At 36.7% G+C, this 14,523-nt stretch overlaps 1 protein-coding gene across 4 annotated transcripts in view; it reads right to left on the reverse strand.

Annotated features, from left to right (window-relative positions):
- cltcl1 (clathrin, heavy chain-like 1) overlaps positions 1–14,523 on the reverse strand; it is a 110,868-nt gene that overhangs the window by 42,189 nt on the left and 54,156 nt on the right. For all 4 annotated transcript variants that reach the window (XR_012384033.1, XM_073910008.1, XM_073910007.1 and 1 more), the window contains exons 12-17: positions 10,533–10,697; positions 8,681–8,861; positions 6,017–6,180; positions 5,439–5,564; positions 4,348–4,490; positions 1,954–2,188 (exon numbers count right to left, since the gene is read on the reverse strand). Coding sequence is in view for 3 of the 4 variants with exons in the window: in XM_073910008.1 (XP_073766109.1) it covers positions 1,954–2,188; positions 4,348–4,490; positions 5,439–5,564; positions 6,017–6,180; positions 8,681–8,861; positions 10,533–10,697 (1,014 nt within the window). In the remaining variant the exon portion in view is untranslated. The remainder of the gene's footprint in view (positions 1–1,953; positions 2,189–4,347; positions 4,491–5,438; positions 5,565–6,016; positions 6,181–8,680; positions 8,862–10,532; positions 10,698–14,523) is intronic.

Consider the following 14,523-nt stretch of genomic DNA (forward strand, 5'->3'; position numbering starts at 1 on the left):
CTTAATTTGTATTTATTTGTTAACATAAACAAGTAATGACAGATACATCATAAGAAATTTAGCAAGACTTACAAATAAACACTATTTTATTGCTGTCATTTAACAAAACAGATCAAATTATAGAAATATTACAAAGTAAAAACAACAAATACTGTTATTAATAAACTCTTAATAAAACATGTTTTCTGGTTTCTAAAGGTTGTTTTAATATAGAAGGTTTCATGCTCTTATCTGAGGGCACCTCACTATATATGACACTGAGGCTTTGGGCCCTATAATACACCCGGCGTAGTGTGGCGCAAGGCGCGGCGCAATAGTCTTTTGGTAGTTTCAGCTTGGCACAAGAGTGGTTTTGAGGCGTTGCGCTACGCTGTTTAAATAGCAAATGCATTAGCGCTCTTTTGTGCGCCCATAGGTGTTCTGGTCTAAAAAGGAAGGCGTTCTGAGGTGCACTTCTGGCGCGTTGCTATTTTGAGAAACTATAATAGATTTTTCATTAGACCAAAACTAACCCGGTCTAAACTCTGGCGCAGAGTTGCACCTCGCTTACACAATGCTTAATACACACAAGAGAGCAATAGCCAAATATCTTTACATATGAAAACATTTAAATATTAAGGATATATATAGGATATAATAAGAATAGATATTGGATATAAATATAAAGGATTAAAATATTACAAAACATATTATTTTCTAGCCTACATAAATATGAAAAATCACTGCTTTTATGCCTTCTTCATCTCGGGAGGCTTTTTCAGTTCATTCATAACAATTTGCTTTTGTATAATGTTATTATTATTAGCAGTATTATTTATTATATCCATATTTATATTTGTTTCATTAAAAACAAGCTTAGATTTGTCCACCTGTCAGGTTTTAGACCATATGGGGCACAGCATGTGTTTTAGGATATAACTCAGGTTTTTGAGCACACTTCGTTATTATTGTTCATTTATTCGTTTGCTGGAAATTAGAAATGAATTTAGAAATAGTTTTGAAACGAATATTTGCGCTTAACAAACAAAAGTATTTATTTATAGACTAATTGATGTCTGTGCGTAAAGGTTTCCCTATCCAAGAGCGAATGTGAAAGTAGTTCCATTATCTCTCATTCTCACACAGTATGCTCTGTTTAACTGTTTTCTGTTAAAAAACTGTGAACTGTTTGCTAGTGAAATGCTCATTTTTTCCACTTAAACTTACTTTGCTTCCTGTAAATAGCGAATGTGCTCTTGGCGCGACGCAGCTGGCTCTTAAAGGGAATGGGAGATGAGACTCTAATTGGTTTATTCTTAAAACACACCTGTAACTCATTAAGAAAATAAACTCAACCCTTTTAGACCATGCGCCACGGCGCAAGGCAGATTTCCCGTCCTTAAATTAGCAAAAACGCGTTCTGACACGCCCTGAAAGAGTTTGCGCCCTGCGTTTTGCGCTCTGCGCATGAACCGTCAAAATAGAGCCCTTTAAGTCTTTTTTTGTCGTCAGTATATATATGTCCATTCTTTACATATTCGGGGTCGTACTTGCGCTTCGACATATCTGTTGCAATAATTAAATGAAATTTCACATGTCAAACGGTAGGGTTGTTGCGCATGCATTTCAAAATAAAAGTCCGGTATAAGCAAAATTAGTAAAAAATTCTACTTTTGTTGTTGTTGTTTTTTACCACACACTGAAAATGTTCCCACGACCCAATTTTGGTTCCCGACCTACCAGTTGAGAAACAGGTTTAGGGCCCCTAGGGGCTAGTAGGTCAGTAGGGTCTCCTAAATCTAGAATAGGCTCAAATTAAAAGAGTATTTGAAGTATCATATGACACTAAAGACACTAAAACATTCTGCTTTGAATCATAGGAATACATGACATTGTACCATGTGTTCACATAAAAAACAGCTAGTTTTAAATGTCAGTAATATTTCAGAATTGCTAAATTTATGAGTCAGTTACCTGTATGAGCTCCAGGTCACACTGTCCTCTCTCGTAGGCCACGAATGCGAGGTGCGGGTCTCTCTTCTCGCAGTATCGGCCCACAGTCACGCTGTCATAATACTGGTTTTCCCGAAGGAACCGCTCTGGGTTGTTGTTACTGTCTATGTAGATTTTCGCCAGAGCATTGTGGGTTGCCGGCTCCTCACAGCCCTCCTGAACACGAGTCTCCAGCCAGGACAACAGCAGCTTCAGTCTGCAGAGAGACAATACATATGCTCAACATTTGTATTACCAATACTTATTAACGATATATACTCAATGTTATATTATATTGTATGAAATGTAAAATATTAAATGCACACACTCTCTATTTCCATATACACCAGACACTTTCCTTTCAACACTTCATGTTTCTAGAAAATACTGTGTAATTTTGGATATATGATGATGACATGGCATATGATATGATAAAATATGACATTATATGACATATGATATGACGAGATATGATATGATAAATGATATATGATGTGTGATATATGTAATGTGACATCTGATATGATATATCACATGACATGATATAGTATATGACATTATATGATAAGATATATAATATGATATGAGATATGATATAAGATATGACATGATATGATATGAGATATGATATATGACATAATATGATAAGATATATAATATGTTATATGATATGTGATATGAGGCATGATATGATATGGTATATAATATGGTATATGATATGAGATATGATGTGTTATACGACATGATATGATATATGATATGATATATGATATGTGATATGAAATATGATATGCAAAATGATATGATATATGACATTATTTATGATATATGTGATGTGACATGATATGTGGCATGACATGATATGATATTTAGTCATTCATTCATTTTCTTGTCAGCTTAGTCCCTTTATTAATCAGGGGTCGCCACAGCGGAATGAACCGCCTACTTATCCAGCAAGTTTTTACGCAGCGGATGCCCTTCCAGGAGCAACTTATCTTTGGGAAACATTCACACACACATTAACACACACACTCATACAATACAGACAATTTAGCCTTCCCAATTCACCTGTACCGCATGTCTCTGGACTGTGGGGGAATTCTGAGCACCCGGAGAAAAACCCACACAAACTCAGGGAGAACATGCAAACTCCACACAGAAACCCCAACTGAGCCGAGGCTCAGTCCAGCGACCCAGCAACCTTCTTGCTGTGAGGCGACAGCATTACCTACTGCGCCACTGCCACGCCATAATATGATATATATGATATAATGATATATGACATGTGATATGACATATAGTATGATATGACATGATAGATGCACACACCCTCTCCTCTCCATATGCATCAGACACTTTCCTTTTTTGCAATTTTTTGTGTACTAATATAATATAATATAATATAATATAATATAATATAATATAATTTAAAATAATATATTAAAATATAATGTAATATAATATAAAACATTAGAATATAAAAAAATAAAATATCACTTAAAATAATGTATGATATAATGTAATAGAATATAAAATAATGTAATATAATATAATATAAAATAATATAATATAAAATAATTTAATATAATATGATATAATATAATATATTATAAAATAATTTAATATAATATAATATCATATAAAATAATTTAATATAATATAATATAATATAATATAATATAAAATAATATAATATCATATAAAATAATTTAAAATAATATAATATAATATAATATAATATAATATAATATAATATAATACAAAATAAAATAATTTAATATAACATAATATAATATAATATTATATAAAATAATATAATATAATAAAAAATAATTTAATGTAATATAATATAATATAATATAATATAATATAATATCATATAAAATAATTTTAAATAATATAATATAATATAATATAATATAATATAATATAATATAATATAATATAATATAAAATAATATAAAATAGTATAATATCATATAAAATAATTTAAAATAATATAATATAATATAATATAATACAAAATAAAATAATTTAATATAATATAATATAATATTATATAAAATAATTTAAAATAATATAATATAATAAAATATAAAATAATATAATATAATATAAAATAATTTAATGTAATATAATATAATATAAAATAATTTAATTTAAAATAATATAATATAATATAATATAATATAATATAATATAATATAATATAATATAATATAATATAATATAATATAATATAATATAATATAATTTAATAAAATGCATCATTAATATTCTGTGCCTCTGACTATTTCCACAGCCGTTTGATGAATAGTTGTTGTGAAAAGGTGTGTTGTAATGTGTTTAAGACATGCAGGGCGGCTTCAGTTGTACCGGTTTCTCTTCTCCACTTCCTCCACCAGCTGGTCGGTGCTGAAATCTCCTCGAACCGCCAGAATCAGGTTCCTGATGGTTTCCTCAGAGCAATCCACATCCAGCAGGCCTCCAATCACCACTGGCAGACGACTGGGGTTCACCTGCACACACACACACACAAATATACACACAATATAGTCACACACAGTCACATTCATATCTCTGGCAAATTCAGACACTTTTTGTTCAAAGGTAAATAAAAGCTGAGAAATATGCCGCTTGTGCATCATCTTATTATCCTTTGGGAGAAGCCTGTGTCATTTCTGCTAAAAAAAATCTTGCTGGTTGAATTAAAGTAACTTTATGCCAGAATTTGCCAGGGCTATGAGTGATTTTGTCATTAAATATAACCGCATAAATACTCGTACACATGTAACGTAGGCCAGCTAGTAAGTGCTGTGCAGGTAAACCTCACTCCTCTTACTTCTAAAGGTGCTCTAGCGACAAATGCTAGAGGCCATGGTCTTTATCCTCCTTGTTAGAGCAACCGACTCCCATGCAGAAGGTTGCCGGTTCGATCCCAGCTCGAAGCGGGTTAGGTGGCTTGGACCGGCGGGATTACATTGGTGCCTTGACCCAGATGGGAGTGAGGTTTAAGGGGGTGAGTTTAACGTAGGCCAGCTAGTAAGTGCTGTGCAGGTAAACCTCACTCCTCTGACCTCTAAAGGGGCTCCAGTGACAGACGCTAGAGGCCATAGTCTTTATCCTCCTTGTTAGAGCAACCGACTCCCATGCGGAAGGTCGCCGGTTCAAAACCAGCTTGGAGCAGGTTGGGTGGTGTAGGACATGCAGGGTTACACACAGACACACAAAAAGCCACATACACAAACACACCTACCTAATCCACCCCACCCGCCCACAGTCACATGTAGACTTCCATAAGTACACACACACAGATATAAACAGTCACACAATCATTCATACAAACACATGCAGACACACACACACACATTGATATAAATACACACACAGACACAAACAGCTGCATACAGACACACCCATAGTTATACCCATACACACGCACACACAAGTGCACTTCTTGACTTCACCTTCTGCACGTAGATCTCGATGTATTTCTGCAGGCTGTTGCGGTATAAATACAACACCAGATCGTGGACGAAATCAAAGCGGTCGCACACGATGATGAGAGGAAGCTGATCCGTGAGTTTGGCCTCCTGTGCAAATACACAACACAAAAAAACACTCAAAAAACCTGACAGCAAAGACAAATCAGTACCTGATACATCTCAGTGTACTTGTGTTCTTATCGACCACGTCACAAGCAAGCTATATATGCAATAATAGAGTCAAATGAGGATAATTATAATAAAAGGCAATGTAAAAAAACATGCTTATTTAATGTAATTTAATAAAAAATCATTAAAATGTTTATACATAAAATTTGTGTTTAATAAAATTTGTAAACAAAAGATATTGTTGAGTGTTTCTTTGAATGTTTCTAATTCAATAACTTCAAATTAATTCATAAATATTTTAAAATTAAATACAAATGCACAAATATATTTATTTAATTGGTTTTAAAAATGTTCCAGCAACATATATTAAAACTGCTTTAATTTGTGGATTAACTGATTGATTTTTCTGAATGTCAAGCTTTCTCTTGTACCTTGAGGAAGTTTTTGACATGTTCGGCATTATAGCAGCTGCTCTCTCGACAGATGCGCTCCACTTCTTTAATCTGACCCGTTTTACACGCAGCCTGAATGTACTTGAAATGCACATCCGGGTCTTGACTGAAGTTCACGATCGAGCCCAGAAAATAAAACAGACCTGAAAGAGACAGAGAGACGAGGAATGACCAACAAAACCACCCTGTGAAACTCAACAAACCAACTAAAACTATCGGTCAAAAAACATTTCTGTTAGCTGAAATAAAACACAAAATTCACAATGAGTAAAAAAATTAAACTAACTGGAACTAGAAAAATAAGTCACTGAAGAAATGTGCTCACAAATTTTAAAATAGTCTGAAAATATAAACTCATTTAATGGCATAGTTCCTTTATTCATTTTCTTTTCAGCTTAGTCCTTTTATTAATCTGGGGTTGCAACAGTGGAATGAACCACCAACTTATCCAGCATATGTTTTACACAGCGGATGCCCTTCTAGCTGCAACCCATCAGTGAGAAACACCTATACACACTCATACACACATATACGCTATGTCAGTGGTCCCCAACCTTTTTATCTCCGCGGACCGGTCAACAGGACAGTTCGGTCGCTGCCGTAAGGATGACTTATTTAAGATGACAGAATTCTTTAAAATTGCGGTGAAATAAGCTTTCAAAATTAGAATTATAAGATGTGCTTTATGAAGAATTGGTTTTGCTGCGTATACTGCCTGATCCGTCGGAGGCAGGTGGTGTAAAGATGGGAAGGCCGACGAGGGGCTCTCGACTCCGCCACCTTTGTCTCCGCTTTTCAAGTCACCAATATTTGCACCACCAGGTAGTTTACCAAATTCAGACCCGTTATCTGAGTTAAAAATCAAAAGAGTTGAACAGGAAGAAAGTGTGGCGAAGAGGCTGAGGTTAGGAGAGCTGGAGCTGGAGTTATAGAGGGAGCTGCTTCGCGTGGATCACGACCGGTCTCCCCCGGCTGTGATCCACTGGAGAGTTCTCCTGCTTTTCCTTCAGTCACTCCTTTGCCAGCCTCTTCCACTCCAGTTTCCACACCGGATGTGACTAACGCTCCAATTTGATGTGAGCCGACACATTAATTTAGTGCCTCCTTTTTATGAAGCTGAAGTGGACAGCTGTTTTACCGCGTTTGAGCAGGTTGCTTCTGTTAAACACTAAATATGATACTTTGAATAAAGCTGAAAATCCGAAACCATTGAATTCCATAGTAGAAAAAAACAAATACAGCAAAGTCAACGGTACAATTTCCAGTGTTCTTCAAAATGCCGACTTTTGTGTTAAACAGAAAAAATCTCAAACAAGAAAAGAAAAAGCATATATTGACAGAATTTTCGCTTTTAGGTGAACTATCCCATTAAAAAAATGCAAAACTGTCGGTGCCAATGGTGCCAATGTTTACGGCGACCTAAGTTTGATTCCTGTCTCGAGGTCCTTCTTGACTGTGCTATCAATAAAAAAAGATGAAACCCGCTTTAACGTTCGCTTGCAGAACGTATTTTGGATAAGTGTGTGCATTTGTTTGTATGTGGGTGTGTCATTTCATTCATGTGTTACAGGTACGAACGGCATTTTTAAAAATTTTTTATTATGAATTAGTAATTTACAAATACAGCAAAAACAGGCAACAAAGAAAATTCCAAAGACAATTAATTTAAAAAAAAAAAGGAAGACATTCACAAGATGCCAAAAACAAATTCATAATAGCTTACAATAGACAGAGCTTTTACATTTTTTACAGCTTTGAGAGACTTCATTAACAGAGTACGAACAGCATTGGATGATCTGCATTTCGTGCTGATGACGTTGGCCGCTGACGCTGGGTTCGCGCCACCAATCGCTTGTTGGCGTAGCGTTTAAATGTCAAACCCAAACTGCAATGGCGATCTCTCTTTCTGTCTCTTTCCTTCTCGCTCTTATTCTTTCTGTGGGTCTCTGTGAGGACAGTCTCTCTTGCGAGGGCTAGTCTGAGAGAATGTGTTTTGCTTGTTTAATGCTCTTGTCAAAAGTTTGAGATTTGATAATGCAATGTGTTTGCTTGTGAACTTGTCCAGTAACTGACATGTTTGAGTGATGCCTCAGAGAGGTGTAGGAGTAAGTCGCGCGATATACATATACAACACTCAGATTGATATTTTGTATCAGTTCATTAGGTTCAGGAGGATGTGCTGTTTTCTGTATGTTTTGTTTTTAGTTAGAGCAGTTTAGTTAAGACGTTTGGTACGTTGAAGATGTTTCTTTTCATGCTTTTCTTTTCATATTTAGTTTAGTTTGGTGAAAACAGTTACTGAGTTTTGTTATATTTATTTCTTTGATTTAAGCACATTCAACTACTTCCTCTCCCCCCAGGAAATTCATAATTTAATCATTGTAAATATGTTTGTCTTTCACTGTATAATATATTTTCACTGGTTTCATTGGATGTATGGGCAATAAATAATTGCAGTGATATTTAGTTTTCAGTTTATTTCTTTCTCCATCCACTTGTCACACACATTAAACTAATGTATGTTATGTCATCTACTCCTAGTTTAATATTAACATCTAAAAGGATGTAACACCCCCCAAAAAAAATACAAAAAAAGAAAAGCAAAACTATAATAAAGTTGAAAAAAAATGATGATCATCTCACCCTCGTAGCTCTTAAAGGACTCGAAGAGCTCCACCAGTGTCTGTGTGCCCAGCTGCTCATGGTATTTGGTGGCGATCTGAACGCTCAGCTGTAGGTTCTGCCGGAGATTTGCGGACAACATGGCCTTTAAACAATCAATGGAGTCGCCCACAGACAGAGAGCCGAAGAAATTCACCAACCACTGAGAAAGAGAACACGAAAACTGAGCTCAGGACTTCTCTAAACAGACATGCGGCAAAATCCAGCAGCACAATACACTGATAATGACTTTTGTAAATTGTACAGTATTTAACCGTAATATGAAATGCATGTCACCGTATTTGAAAGTTGCATTGTGGAAATTACTGTATTAAGATATACAATACTGTAAATACTTATACAGCGAAATAAATGGTGCTGTAAAAGTGAAAACTGCAGAACAGCAGAAATATTACAGCAGAAATATTCTCAGCGAACTGCTGCCAGTAATTTAACAGTGTATGTAAGAAATAATCAATGTGTGAAGCTGTTAATCTAATCAGCTTATATTATTGTCTTCACAGCTTAAGACATTAAGACAGTAAAAATGACAAATTGTACCTCTTCCCAGCATCAATCAAGAATGCATGATTATATGCTGTCATGGCTTTGCATTCAAAAATGTCATCATAATGTAGGTCAAATGGGGCAAAAACTACCACCAACATACCGAAAGGGTAGTCAATTTGAACAATACATAAGGATTAAAAGTAGCATCTCAAAGCACTTTACATAAACTCTCCGGCCACTTTATTAGGTACACCTTACTAGTACCAGGTTGGACCCTTTTTGCCTTCAGAAGTGCCTTAATCCTTCATGGCCAATTCTCAGGTAGGTTGTGGTGTTGACATGATGCTCAATTGGTACTAAATAGCCCCCACACCATTACACCACCACCACCAGCCTGAACCACTGATACAAGGCAGGATGGATCCATGCTTTCATGTTGTTGACGTCAAATTCTGACCCGACCATCCGAATGTGTCAGCAGAAATGGAGATTCATCACACTCAACAACGTTTCTCCAATCTTCTATTGTCCAGTTTTGGTGAGTCTGTGTGAATTGTAGCCTCAGTTTCCTGTTCTTAGCTGACAGGAGCAGCACCCGGTGTGGTCTTCTGCTGCTGTAGCCCATCTGCCTCAAGGTTGGACGTGTTGTGTGTTCAGAGATGCTCTTCTGCAGATCTCAGTTGTAGCGAGTGCTTATTTGAGTTACTGTTGCCTTTCAGCTGCAACCAGTCTGGTCATTATCCTCTGTCCTCAACAAGGCATTTGCGCCAACAGAACTGCCGCTCACTGGATATTTTCTCTTGTTCAGACCATTCTCTGTAAACCCTAAAGATGGTTGTGCGTGAAAATCCCAGTAGATCAGCAGTTTCTGAAATACTCAGACCAGCCCGTCTGGCTTCAACAACCATGCCACGTTCAAAGTCACTTAAATCCCCTCTCTTCCCCATTCTGAAGCTCGCTTAGAACTGCAGCAGATCTTCTTGACCATGTCTACATGCCTAAATGCATTGAGCTGCTGCCATGTGATTGGCTGAATAGAGCAGTTGGACAGGTGTACCTAAAAAAGTGGCCGGTAGGTGTACAGATTAAAAAGTATATAATGTACCAAAATAGAGCTAAAAAATACATACAAGAATACATGTATAAAAACCAGACAAAAAATAAAGCCAAGACAATAAAAATAAAGGAATTTTAATAAATATATACAAAGCCAATTTTGGATACAAGACGTGTGTTTTTAGGATAACAAATATAAAAAAGTTGCATATGGAAACTCTAGCATGCATTGGTATGTTGCTGCAGGTGTCATTTATCTCTCACACACCTCAGGGTTGAGCAGATGTGTGTGTACGACGGCTCGCTTGATGTCGTAGGGGTCGCTGTAGTGCTCGAGTGCCCTCTGTAGTAAGCCAGCTTTCTCACACAGCTGAGCGATGTGAGGCCGGTCGTAGTGGGAGAACATCTGATTACCCAGGATTGCATCGGCTACCTGAAAACACACACACACACACAGTATAAATAAAGTCAGTGTATATTTTTGCCATTGGATTTATACTTTAAAAACGAACATAGAAAAAGCAGTCAATGTTTGATTTTTGTTTTTAAATTCAGAAATGAAAATTGGTGAAAAAGGATGAGCTAAATAAAAAACATGTTTGATATTCATTTTTTTTTATTTTGAATAACAAAAAATTAAATCAGCACAATACAAAAACAAAAATGGTCTGTTTTTAATATTCCTATTAATATTATCATATTCATATCCCGCTCTCCCTCATAAAGCAAATACGGAAGTAACTGAACCTGCAAAACTCCGCTAGTCCTGGCTCCATAATAGAGCAAATTTCTATTGACACTGTAGATTGTTGAAAGTTTCCAACTTTACAGCAGAAAAAAAGGTGTTTACAGCCTGGTACAAATAATGATTTTGGTTCATTTAGCTAATATTACCCTTCATGACAACTGTGAGGGGGTGAATGTTTTTATAACTCATCCGTTTTCTTTATATTAGGTGATATTAAGTCTTGCTGGTCGCAGTCACTTCACCTCAGCTTATTCCGGCTGATTAGCTGCTGAACTCAGCATATACAATGCACTCTAATGCACTCCAAAATCTGACAGATGGATTAGCCGTAGGCTCTAGAACAGTCATCTGAAGCGTTGTCATACAGTGATATGTCTGGATTTCATCAATAGCCTTTCATTTACTATCACAGGCTATATTTAAGCATTTGGAAGTAATTTGATTTTTATTCCTGTAGAAAAGTATCATAAGAACAATGTTTAGTGGCTTAATGTGTTACAACCAGGACTTAATTTGTGCTGGAACATGCCGGATCCGGCACCTCTGAAATCTGATCCGTCACCTCATTTTATCCCACTCCTCAATCGACCCGCTATTCACTCTCGCTTTCTTCCGCGACTCCCCAACCCTCTTCAATTTCAACCGTGACACCCCCCGCTTCGCTCACTTTCATCCCTCTTTCTACTTCAGGACACCTCTCCATCCTCGGGTAATGTGTCGGATCAGTTACCCTGATTGGTTTCAGGACCTCGCAATTCACTAATAAAGCACTGGTTACAGCAGTGTTTGTAAAAGTCTAAACACTTTATTGATATAGTACACAACTAACCACATGTGGTCAGAACACAAACAAGTCTCAGGTATTGAAGTATTAAGCGTTTCTCCCAAAGAAAAGCCCATCTAAGCAAAATGCTAGCAGCACCATTCACTCCGCTCGCCCTCTTTGCCTTGGTGTGGAATCCCCTGGTTGGGGGTTGTTGCTAGATTGAATATGGATGCGGCTGGAAGTTAACAAGATTTATTTACATTATTTATTAAATTTCCCATTTATTGTATTTTAATAACGTCTACCCCTACCCCAATCCTAAACACAACCGACACAGTAAGGTAAAAACAGTAGTTGTGCCTATAAATATTTATGTAATTATTAAATTACACAATAAATTGTATTATTTAACGCCTAACCCCACCCCAACCCTAAACCCAACCATCACAGTACTGTAAAAATATTAATTATTGTTATACAGTGTCAAAAAAATGCTGCTATATAATGTGCATATCGCATATCAGCGGCCGCATATCCGATTTAGACTTACCCCTGAGTGGTCGCGCGAACAAAATGGCGAAGGTTGGCCAAACCTACTTGTACCTTTTGCATTCTATAGAAACCTATGGGTGACGTCACGGATACTACGTCCATATCTTTTACAGTCTGACTTGGAGAGCAGACAGGCCTTCATTGACAGTGATGCAATGCTGCCACAGAATGGCTACTAGGGATGCAACAATACAGTTAGCCCACGGCTCAATACATACCTCGGTTTTTTAAACACGGTTTTCGGTTCAGTTCTCATGGCTTGACATGTGTTTTTTTTTTTAATTCTATAGGCAATAGGAACAGTAAGAGGTTAAGGAGAAAAGAATAAAAACAATTTATTGCAATACTCATTTTGTTTTACTTAAAAGCCATGAAAAGTACAGTAGTTCCTAGTGTATTGTATAATAAAACTTAACAGTGAAATCTCACATCTGCTGGTAGCCCATGTACAAACTGGGGAACACATAAAATCCTACACTTTGAAAATAAACACACATGCGAAGTTAATAAAGATAAATTGGCCACTTCAAATAAACATATTTGTACTTAAGTAAACATAAATAAACCATCTCAATTATCTTAGTGCTGAAAAAATGCGAGACTGTAATCTGTAACGCGAGTGCTTTTATAAGATGACAAAAGCCCGCATCTCCATTCACCGAAAACGGCTGCAAATCTTTAGCAATAAACACCCACACTGCCTTTGTTATTTTATGTGTCTCTCGGAACCAGTTGGGTATGCTTGCTGGAAAGATTCAGCGAGGGATTGTTGCTATTTGACGGACTTTATTACCTTCTCTGCTATCCTGTGTTCAGACAGTGATGTTGCTGGGTGATGGCGCTGCAGATGTGCAGTCATGGTTATACGTGTAAAACAATGCTTGCACACAGTTATTTTTTTGTTCACCATTTTTTCTTTTATCGGCATTATACTTACCGGCAAAACCGAAATGTCCTCACATCGCAGATTAGAAAGACGCCAGCGCTTCCTTCTACTGTTGCCTCACTTCACCGCCGCTCGCAATGTTAAAGTGTGGAATGATAGTCAAGCGCCCCCTAACTTTAGAGCATAGTGTATGGATATTTGCTCGCGGGGAGGAGTTTCCTCATCTATGAAACGCACATAAATTATTTAAACGCTAAACCGAGAAAACCACAATTCATAAGCGCGTATTGAACCGTGGAGGTCGTACCGTACTGTTCAATATTATACTGAGAACCGTGACATCCCTAGTGGCTACTATAGATTTTTTTTAATCAATGAAGTTCTAAGGTATTTTGGGGTCAGATTGGGGTTAAATTGGGGTCAACGTTTATCACTATCAAAATTATACTAAATGACTACGTTATCTCATTGTTTTTACTTGGGGTTATGGTTAAGAATAAAGCCATATGCTGGTGTTTAACTGCATTGCTTTAATGATTCTGTGCATTGGGCTTACACAAATACTCTGTACTCTGACTACTTTAACATAAAAGCCATGGTTGGCATATTCTTTACGTCTCATATTGAACGCAGTCGATAATAATGATAATTCCTTACATTTATATAGCGCATTTCTAGACACTCAAAGCACTTTACACATTTTAGGGGGGGAATCTCCTCCTCTACCACCAGTGTGCAGCATCCACTTGGATGACACGACGGCAGCTATATTGCGCCAGACCGCACACCACACCAACTGACTGGTGGAGTGATGAAGCCAACTATAATATGGGGATGGTTAGGAGGCCATGATGGACAGAGGCCAGTGGGCAACTTTGGTCAGGATGCCGGGGTGAAACCCCAAAGCTGCGTCCCAAATGGCACACTATACACTATGCACTCATGCACTATGTACTTATGCACTTACACACTCAACAGGATAGTATATGTATGTAGTGGTGTCCCAAATGGCACAATAATGTTTTTTTTTACTAAGCGGAAATTCAAACCGTTTGCCTGATGACATTTGACGATTGCCAAATCAGTGAAATAAACAACAGAATTATCAAATAAAACCTATCGTGAGTATTGCCGCATTCACCATCGGGAGGCGCTATAATCACAATCGTAGGAGAATTTTGCTTTCACCATCCAAAATAAATAAAGTTATTCAACATGTGCGTCCGATAGCTCCGCCCCTTCCACTACGTAAGCAAACATGCGGTCGTTGAGTGCGTGAAGTGTCCATCATTACACACTTCATTTTA

The sequence above is a fragment of the Danio rerio genome, chromosome 8, assembly GCF_049306965.1.
Source record: "Danio rerio strain Tuebingen ecotype United States chromosome 8, GRCz12tu, whole genome shotgun sequence".
Taxonomy (NCBI): domain Eukaryota; kingdom Metazoa; phylum Chordata; class Actinopteri; order Cypriniformes; family Danionidae; genus Danio; species Danio rerio.